The sequence below is a fragment of the Oryzias latipes genome, chromosome 2 (assembly GCF_002234675.1).
Source record: "Oryzias latipes chromosome 2, ASM223467v1".
Classification (NCBI taxonomy): Eukaryota; Metazoa; Chordata; class Actinopteri; order Beloniformes; family Adrianichthyidae; genus Oryzias; species Oryzias latipes.
In genome coordinates, this window is record NC_019860.2 from 15,054,433 (window position 1) to 15,074,546 (window position 20,114).

General features: G+C 43.2%; 1 protein-coding gene across 16 annotated transcripts in view; it reads left to right on the forward strand.

The window, feature by feature from the left end:
* The window catches only part of unc80 (unc-80 homolog, NALCN channel complex subunit), a 68,020-nt gene that overhangs the window by 33,571 nt on the left and 14,335 nt on the right, over positions 1–20,114 (forward strand). For 9 of the 16 annotated variants that reach the window (XM_023965019.1, XM_023965037.1, XM_023965027.1 and 6 more), the window contains 21 exons: positions 404–613; positions 698–795; positions 866–1,069; positions 1,150–1,257; positions 2,178–2,316; positions 2,432–2,613; positions 3,751–3,882; positions 4,161–4,193; positions 4,784–4,970; positions 11,647–11,778; positions 11,865–12,008; positions 12,101–12,201; positions 13,190–13,276; positions 13,353–13,536; positions 13,627–13,721; positions 16,905–16,994; positions 17,168–17,269; positions 18,066–18,246; positions 18,325–18,590; positions 19,104–19,238; positions 19,331–19,469. In XM_023965019.1, coding sequence (XP_023820787.1) covers positions 404–613; positions 698–795; positions 866–1,069; positions 1,150–1,257; positions 2,178–2,316; positions 2,432–2,613; positions 3,751–3,882; positions 4,161–4,193; positions 4,784–4,970; positions 11,647–11,778; positions 11,865–12,008; positions 12,101–12,201; positions 13,190–13,276; positions 13,353–13,536; positions 13,627–13,721; positions 16,905–16,994; positions 17,168–17,269; positions 18,066–18,246; positions 18,325–18,590; positions 19,104–19,238; positions 19,331–19,469 — 2,949 coding nt within the window. The remainder of the gene's footprint in view (positions 1–403; positions 614–697; positions 796–865; positions 1,070–1,149; positions 1,258–2,177; positions 2,317–2,431; positions 2,614–3,750; positions 3,883–4,160; positions 4,194–4,783; positions 4,971–11,646; positions 11,779–11,864; positions 12,009–12,100; positions 12,202–13,189; positions 13,277–13,352; positions 13,537–13,626; positions 13,722–16,904; positions 16,995–17,167; positions 17,270–18,065; positions 18,247–18,324; positions 18,591–19,103; positions 19,239–19,330; positions 19,470–20,114) is intronic. The other 7 variants (XM_023965048.1, XM_023965057.1, XM_023965029.1 and 4 more) reach the window with 3 other exon arrangements.

The window sequence follows — 20,114 nt, forward strand, 5'->3', positions numbered from 1 at the left end:
TTAATGCCTGCCCATTGCATTATCCACAAAACAAATACAGTCATTTACAAACAGATTTTTTCGACTGCTCTTCATTCACAACAATTTGAATGAAGAACTAATTAGAAGTGAAATTTTGAGGTCAATTCTCTTAATACATGTTCGCTATCGTCATAAAAATGACACCCAAAAAACTATTTTCATTGTAGTGAGTCTTTAAGAAACAAAGCATACATTGAAAAGTTCCATAAAACCAAGCCCTTCATTTTGTTGTAAAATCCAACTTTACTTGGAAAACAACTGGACCTTAATCCCATTTGTAACTTGGTTCCAGTGGTCAACTTTTGGTTTATCTTGGATGACACCAACGACCTGTTGTGTTCGTCACTTTTTTCTCTGTCTTTTCCTCCATTCTGTTTTCCAGCTCCTATTAGAAAGATCCGGATCGGAGGCTCCCGGCTGCTTCAGATCAAGGGGGCCCGAAGTTTCCGTGTAAAAAAGGGAGGCTCCTTGTCGTCAATCCGCCGGGCGGGAAGCCTCAAGAGCACCAAGCTGTCAAGGCAAGACTCTGAGTCGGAGAACGAAGAAGGGTTGCTGTCTCAGACACAGAGCCGGGACACGGTTACAGACATCGGTAACGTTAAGAAAAACAACGAAAGGTTGTTTCAGATTCTTGGACGTGAACTTTCTGTCTTATTCCAAGTGTTTCATGTTGCAGGAAGTCCCTTTAGCGCCAGTGAGCCCAGTATTGAACCAGAGGGTCCGAGCTCAGGAGGAACAGAGGACAATTACCACCGCAACATGTCCTGGCTCCATGTGGGTCCATCTGTCCATCCGAAAGCAACAGATGCTGTTTTCTCTTCGCTGACCTCCCTCTTTTCCACAGATCATGATCCTTCTGATCAACCAGCAGAGCTTCATTTGCACGCACATTGACTTCTGCCACCCCCGTTGCTACCAACACCATGGGCGCTCCTGCGCTCGTCTGGTCCGTGCCATCAAGCTGGTGTACGGCGAAAGTGTGGACAGTCTGAGAGAGGACAGCTCCTCCTCTGGAATCATTGGAGGCCGACCAAAGAAAAGCAAAGAGGTCAATTTTCAAACCACCTCGTCTCCTTTGAAGTAAAAGAACTGAATGAGCTGAAACTTTTTGCAAATGTTCTCTTCCAGTGTTCAGACAAGTCCTGCCTGAGGACTCCATCCATGAAGAGAAGACCCACCGACTCCAACATGGAGGGGAAGAAGGACACAGGAATGTTAAAGTACATCCGCAACCAGGTATCAGTTTTGTCACAATTGCACCGTTACAGTCTATCTGCGGGCGAAAAATGGGCAGACTTGTACAGGCCACTCAAGGGGGCCTGTAGGAAATACAAGACATCGACACAATTGTACGATTTTTCATTTTTCCAACCCTGTGTACTGCTAAAGGATCCTGTTAGTGCTGTTCCCATGATACGTACGTGATCCTTACATGCAGCCTGGCTATTAGAAAGTTGGAAATCAGAAAATCAGAGCACAGTTTTTGTGAGCATTGTGTGGGTGTTCTGAGGGTACTTATGCATCACCTGAATACCCTGTACGTGCGGAATTTGCTTGCAATCAATAAGTTGCCAGTTAGCTTACCTCACTAATGACTAGATTGTGACATTTGGGAAACATCATTCGTACTTAATAAGTGCGCAAAACAACCATTAGGGTGCCCCACAGCACCCTAATGGTTGCATGTGACTAAGGCATGAGGACCCAGTACGCGCATCTTATTAATGACTAGAGAGTGTCGTTAGGGTACCATACTGCAGCATCACCTTTTTGTCAAAACTGTGTGCAATTGACAAAATTCATACATAATACTTAATGATACTCTTACCACACGCACGACAATGGTACCTTCCATTTTCGTGAAGTCCCTTAAGGTGGCAGCACAAGGCTCAAGGAAATTGCAAAGCACACCTGGCGTTTCTTTGGAATGCCTCCCTTCTATTCTATGACCCAAACCCAAAAACCTGCAACAGGTCAACCTCTGTACAGGTGCATATGATAAAGGGTTATACCTGTGAAGTTTTTCTGGATTTCGTGATATAAAGAAAGTGATGGGCAAAGCAAACCCAGATCACTATCACTCCACCATGCCAAACTGTAGATTTGACAGTTTACAAAAACAACTCTCAAATCATTCAAATACTTATCTTCTTCAGGTAATGAGCTTGTCTCCAGCTCCTCTATCGCTGTTGATCAAGGCCGCGCCCATCCTCACTGACGATATGTATGGAGACATCCAGCCTGCGGCCTGGGAGCTCCTGCTGAGTGTGGATGAACACATGGCCGCTGCAGCCGGTCAGTCACATGCCAGGCATCTTTTTGTGACATTTTGTCACCTTCCTGGATTCAAATTTGACCTTTTTTTCCATTCCTGCTTCCTTTTCTCCTTCTGGTTCACCTCTGAATCCAGCGGCCATGTTTCTGCTCTGCGCTGTGAAGGTCCCTGACGCGGTGACGGAAATGATGATGGCAGAGTTCCAGCACCAGGAGGCCTGCCAGCGCATCAACTCCATCCTGAAGTTTAACACACTGTGGCGTTTCCGATACCAAGTGTGGCCTCGCATGGAGGAGGGAGCCCAGCAGATCTTCAAGGTAAGATCCAGTCGTATAGAATAGAATAGAATATAATAGAATAGAACATTATTTATCATAAGAACATAAGAAATTACCTATTATTATTCATACTTGGTGTTTCTGTTTTGGTCATTTGTAATATAGGAACTTATTCTATCTTTAATGTTATATTTTTTATGTTATTTTATGTTTTCTGTTAATGACCAGCTATAAAGTTTTCCCATCAAAGCTCATTTTAAAACTTAATAAATGGGGACCAAGTGTAGTTCATCAAACAGCCACTAGGGGCTTGTTGAAAAAGCGAGTCTGCTCCAGTTGACAATAATTCTAAAATGTCCATTTGACATCAGAGGTTAACAAACTTTAGGTTTCTTAAAATTCATTCTTTTTTCTTTAGGGTATGAAACACTTTGCTGTAAAAAACATGTTTTTTTTGTACTTTAACTTAAATAGTGTAACAAAGGGTTACGGTGTTTTGACAGAAAAAACCCATTCCTTTGATGGAAGTTTCTATACTATATTAAGGAACTACATATGAGTTTAGTTCTTTACTATATATAGCCTTTTTGTTTGAAGTACTTTACTTTTTTTGTAAATCTAAAGATACCCAATTTCTGGACTATAGAGCTTTAATATACGCTGTAAACTGCACTCACTAAATGTAAAAACAAACAGATAATTGTACAAATATAGGTCATAAGCCACAAATGTCCACGTTGCAACACTAAAAGATGTTTTTCTACTTGTAGTTAATAAATAGTTTTTTCCAGCTAGTACACATGGTTGCATGTTAGCTCAGTCCTGCTTTGATGCCCCAAATGTAGATTGATCTATTCTAAAAACGTACCCAGTGGTCTTTTAATTATAATTATGTTGTTTTTCTCGCTAGCTAATAGTCCCTCACAAACCCAAGCTATGGCATTAGTGGTGCAAAAAGAAAGGCAAGCAGGATCTATGCAGTTTTGCGCCATATACCCGCTCGGGCGAAATATATGTACATGGATCTATTTGTCTGTAACTGACAAAAAATTCCAACAATAGATCAATTTTTAAACTGTATCTATTTTGTTGTTGTTGTTGGATTTAACTTTGGAGCTGCCAAACTTTTCTGGAACATTTCAGACTCACTTTTGTTCCGTACATCTGTCAATGTAGATCCCTCCACCCAGCATCAACTTCACCCTTCCATCTCCAATACTGGGCATGCCCTGTGTCCCCATATTCGACCCCCCATGGGTTCCGCAGAACACCGGCAGTGTCCAGGATCCAATCAACGAGGACCAGTCTGTAAGTCGAAGCTCAGAGTTCAGCTACATCCAGACAAAACAGCTCCTACGTTCTACAATTGATTACAAAATACTACAAAAATAACATTTAAAAAGAAGACACACAAAAGGTGTTCTTTAAAAATTTGGGCCTCAAAAAATGGCTGGTTTTGGTGTTTGTTTGTTTTTTTCCACTTTTATTTTTTTGTACAAACCATGACAAAATATGTTTTCTTGATTTTGATGAAAAAATGAGAACACATGTTCTATAATTTATCTATCGACTGTCTTTGTTTTTAGTACCCCACATTTATTCAGTCAGTCCATACCATAGTAAGTTGGTATTTCTGTCCGGATGTTTGTGCTGATGCATCTTGTTACCTCCGATCAGAGGAAATGATCTCCACTCAGTCGAGTTTCATGGGTCATGTGGGTTCGGCTGCATCTTGATCAGAGATTCGCACCACAAAAAAAAAAAAAATCTCCAACACTTGCTTTGATTGCAAGAGAAAAGTCCCGTTATTAACAGCATGCATCGGATCAACAGACATGTTTGTGTTGTGCCTTTGATGCATGGTCATTAGACGAGAATGACTTTGCTGTGAATGTTCTCCATATCATGCGTTGAGCTTAGCTGGATGTTAGCACTGTGAGGCATTTACTGTTCACAAAATACAGTAAAGTCTCCAAATTCCAGGCTGAATTCATGGATTTTTCCACAACTTCCTGATTGCATCCATTTAATAAAGGCCAGGAAGGCAAAAGAGCATGAGGCCAGATGGCTGGAGGAGAGTTACTGTATTAACGTGTCGTCCAGTCACTTCATAAGGCTGGTTTAGCCCACCGGAGTTTAAGCTCCATACCCTTTGTCCCCCCCCCCCCCCCCCCCCCCCCCCCACACCCCCACCCCAATGCTGTTCTAGAAATCCTTCTCTGCCCGAGCCGTGTCGCGCTCCCACCAGCGGGCCGAGCACATCCTCAAGAACCTGCAGCAGGAGGAGGAGAAGCGGCGCCTGGGCCGCGAGGCCAGCATCATCACCGCCATCCCTGTGGCCCAGGAGGCCTGCTACGAGCCCACATGCAGCCCCCCACCTGAACAGGAGGAGGAAGGTGGGGCAAACACAGTTTACTTCAAATCTATTTGCCCCCCTCTTGATAAAAAAGGTCTTTCCTTTGCATATATATATATATATATGTATATATATATATATATATATATATATATATATATATATATATATATATATGTATATCCTATATAGAACAGTCGCTCAAGACTGCAAGTCACGACACACCAACCTGTGCACAGCCTGGATTGATTACAAGAAGGCCTATGACTCAATGCCACACACATGGATCACTGAATGCTTGGAGCTGTACAACATCAACAGGACTCTAAGAGCCTTCATAGGAAACTCAATGAAGCTGTGGAAAACCACCCTTGAAGCCAATGGGAAGCCACTTGCACAAGTGTCCATCAAATGTGGGATATACCAAGGTGAGGTCTGAACCCCCTCAGCCAAATAATCAACAAGACTGGCTATGGATACCGACTCAGAAATGGGGCCAACATCAGTCACCTCCTCTACATGGATGACATCAAGCTATATGCAAAGAGCGAGCGTGACATTGACTCCCTGATCCACACCACCAGGATCTACAGTACTGACATCGGGATGTCATTCGGGCTCGAGAAATGCAGCCGGATGGTGACAAAAAGAGGCAAGGTAGTCCACACAGGAGGGGTCTCACTCCCAGAAGGAACAATAGCAGACATTGAGGACAGCTACAAGTACCTTGGAATTCCACAGGCAAATGGCAACCTTGAGCAGGCAACAAGGAAAGCTGCAACAGCAAGTGAGGCAAGTCCTGAGAAGCCAGCTCAATGGCAAAAATAAGGCCCGGGCAATAAACAGCTACGCACTGCCAGTTATCAGATACCCTGCAGGAATAATAAGATGGCCAAAGGAAGAGATACAGACCACGGATGTTAAAACACGAAAGCTCCTCACCATGCATGGAGGGTTCCACCCCAAATCCAGCACCCTGAGACTGTATGCGAGCCGCAAGGAAGGAGGCCGAGGACTAGTGAGCGTAGAAGCCACTATCCAGGATGAAACATCCAAGATGCATAAGTACATCAAGCTCAAGGCCCCAACTGACAGTGTGCTCAGTGAATGCCTCAGGCAATGGAGAGCGGAGGATACAGTGCTGGAGGACAGATCCTCATGGGAGGACAAACCCCTGCATGGGATGTACCACCGGACCATAACTGAAGTGGCTGATATCAAGAAGTCCTACCAATGGCTAGAAAGGGCTGGCCTACAGGACAGCACTGAAGCGCTCATCCTGGCAGCTCAGGAACAAGCCCTGAGCACCAGAGCGATAGAGGCTCAGATCTACCACACCAGACAAGACCCAAGGTGTAGGCTGTGCAAAGAGGCGCCTGAAACAATCCAGCACATAACTGCAGGATGTAAGATGCTGGCAGGTAAAGCATACATGGAGCGCCACAATCAAGTGGCTGGAATAATATACAGGAACATGTGTGCAGAATATGGACTGGAAACCCCAAGGTCAAAATGGGAAACACCTCCGAAGGTGGTAGAGAATGAGAGGGCAAAGATCCTGTGGGACTTCCAGATCCAGACTGATAGGATGGTAATGGCGAACCAACCAGACATCGTAGTGGTGGATAAAGAACAGATGAAAGCCGTTGTGGTGGATGTGGCAGTGCCAAGCGATGGGAACATCAGAAAGAAGGAACATGAGAAACTCGAAAAATACCAGGGACTCAGAGAAGAACTGGAGAAAGCATGGAAAGTGAAGGTGACAGTGGTGCCTGTGGTAATTGGGGCACTTGGGGCAGTAACCCCCAAGCTGGTGGAGTGGCTACAGCAGATACCTGGAAAGAAATCAGACCTCTCAGTCCAGAAAAGCGCAGTGCTAGGAACAGCTAAGATACTGCGCAGGACCCTCAAGCTCCCAGGCCTCTGGTAGAGGACCCGAGCTTGGAGGAGAAACCACCCGCGGAGGGTGAGAGGGGCGTTTTTTATCTATCTATCTATCTATCTATCTATCTATCTATCTATCTATCTATCTATCTATCTATCTATCTATCTATCTATCTATCTATCTATCTATCTATCTATCTATCTATCTATCTATCTATATATATATATATATATATATATATATATATATATATATATATATATATATATATATATATAGATATAAAAAAAACTTGCCCCTTTCACCCTTTCGTGGGTGGTTTCTCACTCAAGCTCGGGTCCTCTACCAGAGGCCTGGGAGCTTGAGGGTTCTGCGCAGTATCTTAGCTGTTCCTAGCACTGCGCTTTTCTGGACTGAGAGGTCTGAGGTCTTTCCAGGTATCTGTTGTAGCCACTCCTCCAGCTTGGGGGTTACTGCCCCGAGTGCTCCAATTACCACAGGCACCACTGTCACCTTCATTTTCCATGCTTTCTCCAGTTCTTCTCTGAGTCCCTGGTATTTCTCCAGTTTCTCATGTTCCTTCTGCCTGATGTTCCCATCGCTTGGTACTGCCACATCCACCACAACGGCTTTCCTCTGTTCTTTATCCACCACTACAATGTCTGGTTGGTTCGCCATTACCATCCTATCAGTCTGGATCTGGAAGTCCCACAGGATTTTTGCCCTTTCATTCTCTACCACCTTCGGGGGTGTTTCCCATTTTGACCTTGGGGTTTCCAGTCCATATTCTGCACACATGTTCCTGTATATTATTCCAGCCACTTGATTGTGGCGCTCCATGTATGCTTTACCTGCCAGCATCTTACACCCTGCAGTTATGTGCTGGATTGTTTCAGGTGCCTCTTTGCACAGCCTACACCTGGGGTCTTGTCTGGTGTGGTAGATCTGAGCCTCTATTGCTCTGGTGCTCAGGGCTTGTTCCTGAGCTGCCAGGATGAGTGCCTCAGTGCTGTCCTGTAGGCCACCCCTCTCTAGCCATTGGTAGGACTTCTTGATATCAGCCACTTCAGTTATGGTCCGGTGGTACATCCCATGCAGGGGTTTGTCCTCCCATGAGGATCTGTCCTCCAGCACTGTCTCCTCTGCTCTCCATTGCCTGAGACATTCACTGAGCACACTGTCAGTTGGGGCCTTGAGCTTGATGTACTCATGCATCTTGGATGTTTCATCCTGGATAGTGGCTTCTACGCTCACTAGTCCTCGGCCTCCTTCCTTGCGGCTAGCATACAGTCTCAGAGTGCTGGATTTGGGATGGAACCCTCCATGCATGGTGAGGAGCTTTCGTGTCTTAACATCTGTGGTCTGTACCTCTTCCTTTGGCCATCTTATTATTCCTGCAGGGTATCTGATAACTGGCAGTGCGTAGCTGTTTATTGCCCGGGTCTTATTTTTGCCATTGAGCTGGCTTCTCAGGACCTGCCTTACTCGTTGGAGGTATTTAGCTGTTGCAGCTTTCCTTGTTGCCTGCTCCAGGTTGCCATTTGCCTGTGGAATTCCGAGGTACTTGTAACTGTCCTCGATGTCTGCTATTGTTCCTTCTGGGAGTGAGACCCCTTCTGTGTGGACTACCTTGCCTCTCTTTGTCACCATCCGGCTGCATTTCTCGAGCCCGAATGACATCCCAATGTCAGTACTGTAGATCCTGGTGGTGTGGATCAGGGAGTCAATGTCACGTTGGCTCTTAGCATATAGCTTGATGTCATCCATGTAGAGGAGGTGACTGATGTTGGCCCCATTTCTGAGTCGGTATCCATAGCCAGTCTTGTTGATTATTTGGCTGAGGGGGTTCAGACCTATGCAGAACAGCAGTGGGGACAGAGCATCACCTTGGTATATCCCACATTTGATGGACACTTGTGCAAGTGGCTTCCCATTGGCTTCAAGGGTGGTTTTCCACAGCTTCATTGAGTTTCCTATGAAGGCTCTTAGAGTCCTGTTGATGTTGTACAGCTCCAAGCATTCAGTGATCCACGTGTGTGGCATTGAGTCATAGGCTTTCTTGTAATCAATCCAGGCTGTGCACAGGTTGGTGTGTCGTGACTTGCAGTCTTGAGCGACTGTTCTGTCAACCAGGAGTTGGTGTTTCGCTCCTCTGGAGTCTCTACCAATGCCTTTCTGTGTGTTACTCATGAATTGATCCATGTGCCTATTTATCTTGGTTGCAATGATGCCTGACATGAGCTTCCATGTTGTGGAGAGACAGGTTATTGGCCGGTAGTTGGATGGGACTGCACCCTTTGAGGGATCCTTCTGGATCAGGATCGTTCGTCCTTCTGTTAGCCATTCGGGATGAGTCCCATCGCTTAGCAGCTGGTTCATTTGTGCTGCCAGGCGCTCGTGGAGTGCTGTGAGCTTCTTTAGCCAGTAGGCATGTATCATGTCAGGGCCCGGTGCTGTCCAGTTCTTCATACCTGAGACTCTTTCTTGGATGTCTGCCACTGTGATGGTTACTGGATTCTGTTCGGGGAGGTTGCTATGTTCTTTTCTCAGAGAGACCAGCCACTGGGCATTGCTGTTATGTGCTGTCTCTTTCTCCCATATACTTTTCCAGTACTGTTCAGTTTCTAGCCTTGGTGGGTCTGCTCGGCTGTTTTGACCCTGCCACGAGCGTACACTTTCGCAGGTTGAGTTGCGAACAGCCTGTTTATCCGTCTGGCTTCATCGTCTCTTGTGTACCTCTTTGCGGCTGCTCAAGGCTAGGAGCCTTTGTTTGGCAGTTTCCAGTGCTTCAGGTATGGGCATCTGGCTGTATCTCTTAGGTACTTGCTTTCTCATTGTACCTCTTTGAGCCTCTGTCAGCTTACTCACATCCTTCCGAGTTGCCTTGATTTTGGCCTCTAACCGTTGCTTCCATGGTGGGTATTGTTTTCTCCCATGGTTACCCTTATAGCCAAGCATCTCAAGGATCACTGCTGCTGAAGTGTAAACCAGTTCATTGGTTTCTGTGATGGTTGTGGTAGGAATTGCCCTCAATGCTTCATTCACAGTTTCCAGTAGACTTTCAGGCGGTACATCACTTAACCGTTGTAGCTGGTGTCGAGGTTGCCAAGTGTTCATTCTAGACATGATCTTGTCTTTCAGGTCAGTTGCTGCCTCGCTCAGCGTAACTGTGGTCTTTGGGGCTGTGTACCCAATCTCATTGTGGGAGTGTGGTATAGCCTGCTCTCTGACCTGTTGTTCTGGCTCTCCCGGGGTATTGCCATTGTATTGTATCGCTTCAATCTCAAGTTGTGATAGGAGTTGCCTCTTGTGGATGTTCGAGCATTGGGCTACCAGTTGTTTGGCAGTTAGCCTTGATTGTGAGTTTCGAAGCATCCATTCATTCCACATTCTCTGCATGTAACCACGCTGGTTGGGATTACTTGAGTAGTAGCATTCTAACAGAACCTTGTTCTCGCACCTAGTCCATTTCCGTCTTGTTCCAGTAGCCCACTTTCCATCAGAGTGCTCTGGTCCCCCAGCACCTGACGCAGACCTTGTTTGGCCGGGCGACGTCTGAGCCGGCATGACATGTGGTTCATTGTCTCTCATGTTTGGGAGGTAGGCCGTAGCGTAAAGGGTCTTGCCCAAGGACCCTCACTGGGTGATGTTAATTGCTCGCTATTGTTATGGTAATTGCCCCATTTCCATTGTTATGGTAATTGCCCCCATTTACCATTGCCATTATATTGTTCATTCCGCCCCTGGGAATCGAACCGGGGTTTCCTGCATGACAGTCCTGCCATATATATATATATATATATATATATATATATATATATATATATATATATATATATATATATATATATATATATATATATATATATATATATATATATGTGTGTGTGTGTGTGTGTGTGTGTGTGTGGAATTGAAGTGGTACAATACAATTGCAATACCACGGGAGAGCCAGAACAGCAGGTCAGAGAGGAGGCTATGCCAGACTCTAACCCTGAGCTTGGGTACACAGCCCCAACAACCACAGATACGCTGAGCGAGGCAGCAACTCCTCAAATCTTTGAGATGCTTGGCTATAAGAGCAACCATGGGAGATTACAGTACCCACCATGGAAGCAACGGTTAGAGGCCAAAATCACGGCAACCGGGAGGGATGTGAGTAAGCTGACAGAGGCTCAAAGAGGTATAATGAGAAAGCAAGTACCTAAGAGATACAGCCAGATGCCCATACCTGATGCACTGGAAACTGCCAAACAAAGGCTCCAAGCCTTGAGCAGCCACCTAAAGAGGTACACAAGAGACAATGAAGCCAGACGGATAATCAGGCTGTTCGCAACTCAACCTGAGAAGACTTTTAAAATAAAAAAAAAGAGGATCGCTTCCATTCCTTAAAAAAAAAACCAGCTGTGTGCCTGTAAGATCAAAGTGAATGTAAAGCGCCAATTGTACCTAGCATACTGAAAACTCTGGAAGTCTCTTTGCTGTTAGATTTCAACCATCATTTGGATGCAGTACCTCTGTGCTTTTGAGCTTGTGGTCAATGGGTGGATTTCTTTCCTTCAGAACTTTTCAGATGAATCGTAGAAATCATGGTTTCATCGACTATATTAAAGAAGCTCCGTACCATTACACTACCGCCCCCGTGTTTGGCTGCTCTTATATTTTTATAGGACATTTTATGGTTGTCCAGAAATTTTGCGATGCTTTTGTGGGAAATAGAACTGAAATTGCTTCCAGAAATATGTGGTTGTTTCAGAAGCATACGGCAAATACTTCTTTAAGGCTAGCTCTGCAGCCTAATAGCATCTTTTTTTTGCTTTGATCTCGCCAGCAGAAGAAGTGGTGAACCTGGCATCGCGCCGTCTGTCCGTCAGCCCCTCCTGCGCATCCAGTAACTCCCACAGGAACTACTCTTTCCGCCGCGGTTCTGTGTGGTCAGTCCGTTCAATGGCCAGCGCCGAAGGTATCACGGTTTCAACTTGAACTTTTAACTCAACGGTTTTAACTGGGTTTTTTTTTTTTACGTAAAACTTTGTGTATCTCCTGCAGATGAAGAGAACACAACAGAACACACTCCAAGTCACCACATGTTACAGCCGCCTCAGGCAGTCTTCCCAGCATGCATCTGTGCTGCAGTCCTACCTATAGTGCACCTCATGGAAGATGGGGAAGTTCGAGAAGATGGCGTTGCTGGTTGGTGCCAAAAATAATTTGATTTGAGATGTGAGTAGATTATTCTTCTTTACGTCAGAGTTTACGTGAAAACATCTCCAATGTTTCTGCAGTCAGCGCCGTTGCCCAGCAGATCCTCTGGAACTGTCTGATTGAAGATCCAGCTTTGGTTCTCCGTCACTTCCTGGAAAAACTGACTGTTAGCAACAGACAGGTGAGAAAACATCTCAGAAATCCTGTTTTTGGACGATGTTTTTACATTTTATGACTTTAAAGCCATCAAACGTAGGTTTAATGAAAGGACTGTAGTTTTTTGTTGTTGTAGTTTTTTTTTGGGGGGGGGGGAGGGGGGGTTTGGTACTTCTTTATACTTTGGAATCTACACAAACTAACACTTGTGTATTCTTGACTTTTTGTGCATTTTTAGTCTAGTGGGTTTGTGTACATCTTTTTATTGTTTGGACTTAGAGTCTGGAATAAATTCTATCTATCTATCTATCTATCTATCTATCTATCTATCTATCTATCTATCTATCTATCTATCTATCTATCTATCTATCTATCTATCTATCTATCTATCTATCTATCTATCTATCTATCTATCTATCTATCTATCTATCTATCTATCTATCTATCTATCTATCTATCTATCTATCTATCTATCTATCTATCTAACACAGACCGTTTAAATGTTAAAGCATTTGAGAACCAAAAAAAGTTTGAAGGCCACACACAAACTCTCTCTAATTCGCAGTTACACACACGCATATACACACAGCAACACACACACCTGCCCACACCAACAAGCCTTTTCACATGTCTTACAGGTAAAAAAGTGACCCACTACCAGGTTTAGTTGTAAAAGTAAAGCATTTAAACACCAGAAAAAAACGTTCAGAAGGCCACACAAATGCATTCTAATTCACAGACACACACACCTACTCACACACCTACAAACACAGAGTTATTTCCTATGCAAACCTACACACACACCTAACACATACACACAACACCACACACTTACATACACACACCTACCTAAACACATACTCCTGCATACCTACACAAAATCCAACACTACCAGTTAGTTTGTGTACAAAAAAAGTGTAAATATTTTCACTGGTGATTGTCTTTTTATATTGTGTAAAAATGTGATTAGGAAAAATGATTTGACTTCATGAGAATTCACAATTTGCTTTCAGGATGAGCTGATCTACATGCTGAGGAAGTTGCTGCTCAATATTGGAGATCTTCCTGCACAGACCTCTCATATCCTCTTCAACTACCTGGTGAGGACATAGTTTCTTCAAATTGCAATTACTCGAGCAGCTGTTTGGTTTTTCTGAACTAAAATCTCTGATCTAGGTGGGTCTGATTATGTATTTCGTCCGCACTCCTTGTGAGTGGGGAATGGACGCCATCTCAGCCACACTGACCTTCCTGTGGGAGGTGGTTGGCTACGTGGAGGGGCTTTTCTTCAAAGACTTGAAGCAGACCATGAAGAAGGAGCAGTGTGAGGTCAAGCTGCTGGTTACTGCATCGATGCCAGGTTGGCAACCTTAAGCTTGGTGATTTGAGAGCCTTTTAAATCCCTTCACAGCCTGTCAAGTATTAAAAACAAATCAATTTGTAAATGCAGGAACCAAAACTCTGGTGGTACATGGTCAGAATGAATGTGACATCCCCACCCAGCTGCCTGTCCATGAGGACACCCAGTTTGAAGCTCTGCTGAAGGTAGGGGGATCCATTGGACTGAAAAGCTACCCAAAAGGTTTCAAAGGTACAGGAACAGGGACCTCCCCACCTGCCGAAACCTTTCCTTAAGCATTAACCACATGCAGGGTGTTGACCCAAACTGGTACTGCAGAATTCTTGAAGGTAACATTAAATGTTTAAGGTGAACACTTAAACAACACATAGGGGGACCATGCGACAGGATCAGCAATACGTCATATGTGCGTCCATCTTATATTATCTTTACAAATACTTTAAGATTCAGTTACCACACGCAAGACAGTGGTACATTCCGTTTTATGACTTCCCCCCTTAGGGAATTGCAAGATACACCTGCACTCCGCTCTATGACCCTCCATGGACCCAGACGACCCTTGATGGGTCAACACCTATATGGGTACACATAACTACAGTTTTTCTCAGTCACTTTAGTACTATTCTCAGATCAGAAATGAAGTTTGCAAATACGTGTGTGCATTTCTCAAAACAATTTGTACAAACAGCAAAACACTATGGATTTCTTGCTCAAAATCTTTAGTTCATCTCTCAAAACTAAGTCTTTATGTCATTGAACATGTCAGTGCCATCAGAATGTCAAGTCCTTGTGTCATTGTCTACGAACAAGACAGTCAAATTACTTAGTCATGTTGTCAAAATAACTGTGCACTTTAGAGGGAGGTTCTGATTTAAACTATGGCTAAAGTTTCGATGACAATTATTGTAAAATGTAAATTACACCTTTTTTGTTTGATCGCAAGAGACTGGACAAGATTCACATTTACACTTTTATTGTTCATATTGTAATTTGTTGACAGACCATGTCTTACCAACAGAAAAAAAACCACTGCAAACAGTAACACAAACTTGTATGTTAGGCCACAAATTCTCATCCTCATCACAGCGAATATCCTCTCTTGCAATGCAGCGAAATATGTTTGTCACATTATGACAACTTGGTCAACCATTTTGCAGCTAATGACTTATACAATGAACTAATGACTAGGTGTTTTGAAGAGTAAGACTATTGCACAGTGAACTATATAATACATTTTGATCAACATAACAATTGATAATGTAGCAAAGAGCAGAGAATTGTACATAATCATTTGCATGGATGTACCAAAGCAATTGCAACTTGTTCAAAGAAGTGAGAAACTGCTTATATGATGTGCACAAGCGACATCACGATGTGAAGATTGAACAAATAGTTTTGGGAATTTCATTCTGATCTGAGAATTGTACTAAAGCGACTGAGAAAAACTGTATTGTAAAATGTAAGTTTCTGTCATGTTCCTCTTAGCGTGAGGACCCAGACGCTGGAAACCAGAAGGATGACAGGTAAGTGTTTTTGACAAGACACGGATTTATTGTTTCTCCAGAGATAGTTGTGGTAAGTAGGAGGAAATCCAGACTTTAGGACAGCTAATGGAGTGGCTGGAGGGCTTAGTGCAGTTTGTGAGCCGTGGAGTCTTCAGGCTTCTTTGAGCAGCAGAATGGCAGGAAACGCTGACGTCACTCGTGAGATGATGATCCTGAAGCAGAGAGCAAGGATTAATACAAGGCTGAGAGGAAAGCAAGAGCATGAGAGGATAAACTGTAGCCCAGGCTTAGTCACCATAAGGGGTAACGAACTGGCGTTGAACTGATGAGTGAAGTCTCCTTTTAAACAGCATGGCAGATGAGGTGAGTGGCATCAGCTGGTGGCAATCAGGGAGCAGAGCTGGCAGAGCTGGAGGGGGAGGAGTCTGACAGACACCATGACAGTTACACCTTTTTTGTTTGATTGCAAGAGACTGGACAAGATTCACATTTACACTTTTATTGTTCATATTGTAATTTGTTGACAGACCATGTGATACCAACATAGAAAAACCCCACTGCAAACAGTAACACAAAGGGAAAAAAAGATAGGACAATATTCTGTACAGGCAGTGCAGTAGGAATTGGTGTGGTCTTCCTACACCTCTTGTCGTTCCTGTATGTTAGGCCACAAATTCTCATCCACATCACAGCGAATATCCTCTCTTGCAATGCAGCGAAATATGTTTGTCACATTATGACAACTTGGTCAACCATTTTTGCAGTTAATGACTTATACGATGAACTAATGACTAGGTGTTTTGAGGAGTAAGACTCTTGCACAGTGAACTATATAATACATTTTGATCAACATGACATAAACAATTGATAATGTAGCAAAGAGCAGAGAATTGTACATAATCATTTGCATGGATGTACCAAAGCATTTGCAACTTGCTCAAAGAAGTGAGAAACTGCTTATATGATGTGCACAAGTGACATCATGATGTGAAGATTGAACAAATAGTTTTGGGAATTTCATTCTGATCTGAGAATTGTACTAAAGCAACTGAGAAAAACTGTAAGACTAAAGATTTTTTTAAAGACTTCTAATGACCTAAATAAGTGTTATTGAGTATGGAATCAAAGTGTAGTCAAATGTTCGGTTTTTACTAAAAATGACCCTGGTTTCCTTAAAAAAATTAATTGCTTTCAAATGAATTCTGTCGTGCTGACCTTAGCAGCAGTTAACCGCTAGGATGTTTGTTTGACAAAATGCATTCAAACTTTGGTGAATAATCGTCGAAGAATTCTAATTTAAATTCCTTATGAGATCTAATGTTTTACCCTTATGTAGTCTTGTGGGTAAAAATGACCCATTACCATGTTTAGTTGTAGAATAAATACTGCAACCTATCCTTTTCCAACCTGTGTATGACTTTTCCCAGAGGCACTCCATAATTTTTGAAAAATATATACTTTGTTTTTGTCTATGGTCACCATTAGGGTCTAAGATTGGACTGGGGGGGGGGGGGGGTCATTTTGACCCAAAATTATAAATCCAATTAAACACTAGAAAAACTCCTTCTAATTCACAGATCCACACTCCTACACACATCCACACACACCTGCACACTTACGCTCACAGCTGCATGCCTACTCGCAGCCACCTACTCATGCACACCTACATACACACACACACACCCACACCAAAACACACACGCCAGTTCTGCTAAATTTACAATTTATTAAAGTTGCTTTGTTTTGGGGCTTTGGAGGGTGGGTGAATTTTGACCCATATGACAAAAAGTGGTAAACAGAATGTTAAGACTGCTCAAGGGTTTAAAAAAATAATTTGTGGTTTTCCTCTCTTTGTCCAAACAGGAATGTCTAGAATTCTTTAATATTCCCGAGGCTAGATCTGCACACTACTTCCTCATGGATAAAAGATGGAACCTCATCCATTATTCAAAGGTAGAATAGAATTTATTCTTCTTTTGCTCATTGCAATGCATTTGGTATTAAAAGGTTGGTAGATCTTAATTTATGTGTAAACCAAAGTATAAAATAGGGAGACTTTTATAAATGGGTCAATTTTAGATGTTTTTCTTAACCTTTCTTAATTAGTGACTGTTCCACTCCTTTAGACTTATGTAAGAGACATCTACCCCTTTCGGAGGTCAGTGTCTCCCCAACTCAACCTTGTTCACATGCTTCCTGAAAAAGGACAGGAGCTCATCCAAAAGCAGGTAAGTGCCAAGCTACGTTGACACCACCACTTTAATGCAACACGTATTAAAGCGACCACTTTTAATAAAAAGTCTATATGATCGCTTATTAATGCACGTTTAGAGCTACCACATTAAAAACTCTCACATTCACTCGAGAGTTTCAGAAATACTTTGGACCGTTGATGCAATCTACGTCATTCCAGCTGATTTTGAAGTGGAGAAAAGCAGCCTTGGGCTGATATGGAATACTTTAAAGTCCTTACGTAATAATTTAGCTGATTATGGCGTAAATAAAAGTGGCTCTGCACCGTTAAACTACGTAAGTTTCAATAACCGTTTTTGGGCTCTAGGTACAAAAAGCACGGCTACTCCATGCTTGTTGACTGTTACGCCAAGTCGAAATTGGAACAGTCAGGGACTTGGATTTCGTAGTTATGTATGGATGGCGTCCCTTTTAGTTCATTGATCATGGAGGTGAAAGTCATAATTGCGGTTTGTGCCCAGCCAGAATTATATGACACCAAGTCAGAAAAGAGATGTAAAAGAAAAATCCTGGAGAAAGATTTGCAAGATTTGTAGCGTTTTATCATTTCGTACCCAGCCTCTTCCAACTGTAGAAGGCAGACACAAGCTAGTGGACATGAGAAAAAATGAATTCCTTTTCTGCTTGTCCAGTATGAACACCACGGGCAATATTCACTTGCTCGTCACATGCCTGGTGTGTCCGTAGCTTTAGGTTTTGTTGAAAAGAATCTACTCTTTTGAAAAACAAGATCTTAAAGTGATCAAGATACTTATGTCGTTCCATCTTAAGGTGTTTTCTCGTAAATTGGAGGAAGTGGGTCGAGTCCTCTTCCTCATCTCCCTGACTCAACACATTCCAAGTGTACACAAGCAGTCCCACGTCTCCTTGCTCCAGGAGGACCTACTTCGCCTCCCATCCTTTCCACGGACTGCCATCGATGCCGAATTCTCGCTGTTCAACGAGCCGCAAGGTGAAACAAACAGTGAAATTGCGAAAACTGAAGCCTTTGATGCATGTGTGAATGAAATTGCTTAAACAACTTCTACAGGTAAAGAGCTGTTTGGTTTGGACACGCTCCACAAGGTTCTGTGGATCAAGCTGCTGGAGGAAATGTTTCTGGGCATGCCCAGCGAGTATCCCTGGGGGGACGAGATAATGCTCTTCCTCAATGTCTTTAATGGGGCTTTGCTGCTGCACCCGGAGGACAGCGCCCTCCTCAGGCAGTACACCGCCACCGCCATCAACACAGCTGTTCACTTCAACCACCTCTTCTCTCTCAGTGGTTACCAATGGATCCTGCCTACCATGCTTCAGGTACACACAAGAGTTTGATATTACTGACCTTCTGGCATTTTGTTGTATTATTTTGTAGAGGACACGGTATGGGAACTAGAAGTTTTAATTAATGGTCATTCCCATCAGAGCAGTTTTTCCAAACCACATCTGAACAGGGAAAGCTCATACGAACAGGGTAACTGGTTCACTAGCGAACAAAAATCTTTTCGCTTGCAAGGGAATCTTGATGTGATTTTTCACACAGTGATGTAGACAGAAAATCCTCTCAAGAGAAACTGGAATTTTTTGTTTGGCTGGATATCTACCACTCTAAAACATACATTATTAGAAAAACAACAACAAAAATGTAAACTCTGTTTTGTCATATTTTAGTTAGATATTTGGTTGACTACATTTATTTTTTCATCCAGTTTTAAATATATGTGCGTGTCATCCTCTAGATGTAAAACTGAAAATTAGGCTCTAGATAAGAGGAAAAGTTGAAGTTTGTCCATGATCTTTGAAAATGTGCGCTCTTTGTTGCTGTGACAGGTCTACGCTGATTATGAGAGCAACCCTTTACTACGTCAGGGCATCGAGTTCTGCTGTCGGCAGTTCTACATCCTTCATCGAAAACCTTTCATCCTGCAGCTGTTTGCTAGCGTGGCCCCACTGCTGGAATTCACAGTAAGACTTCTGTTGAATGGAATCGTCTGGGAAAGATTTTGAATAATTGGTGAGGCTCACAAGAGACGTTAACATCTCCCACTTTTTTTCAGACCAGCACCAGTACAGGCTTGTCCAAAGGAGTATCATCACAGTGTCTGTTTGACCTACTAGTGTCTCTAGAGGGCGAAACACAGGACGGTCTGGACGCTCTTGAGCTGGTCAAAGCTGAGAAGCCTCTGCGCTCTTTGGGTAATTGGTCTCTTGTTCACACTTGAATGTTGGTTGGGAAAAAGGTTTAATTATCACATTTTACTTCTAAAACATATTCTGTTATGTTCACACCGAACGTGATTCATTTGCCTCTCTTTCGCTGCTTGACACTTGAAACTTGACGCCCCCAAAGCGTGTGGAAGAAACTACTGTCAAACCATTTTTGGCCGTATTGCTACATGGGAGCTATATGGAAGACACATGATGTTGACAAATAAGATTTTTTATTTTGAAGAGGTCAACAAACACATCAGTAAGCACATCTCCATGTCTGGGTTCATGAGATCATTCAGAGATTCTCCCAATATTATGAGGTTCACCATCTACTGTAGGAACTGCGTCAGTGATATCTGTGATCCAGTTTGATGACTTGCAGTCACACTGCAATAGTCCAAGCAGGGGGAATAAATTAGAATAAAAGGACTTTTTAAAAATGTGTCTTTATATAAATAGGAAAAACAAAAAGTTCAGGCAGGGAACGATCAGATCTTCCATGTTGCCTTTGGACTTCACCCACTGACCACATCATCAATGCATCATGGGCCAAAACTGAGTCCCTAATTGGTTGAAGTAAAGTTCAGATACATGAACTCTGGAAACATTGCACTGCGATGCCTGAAATGC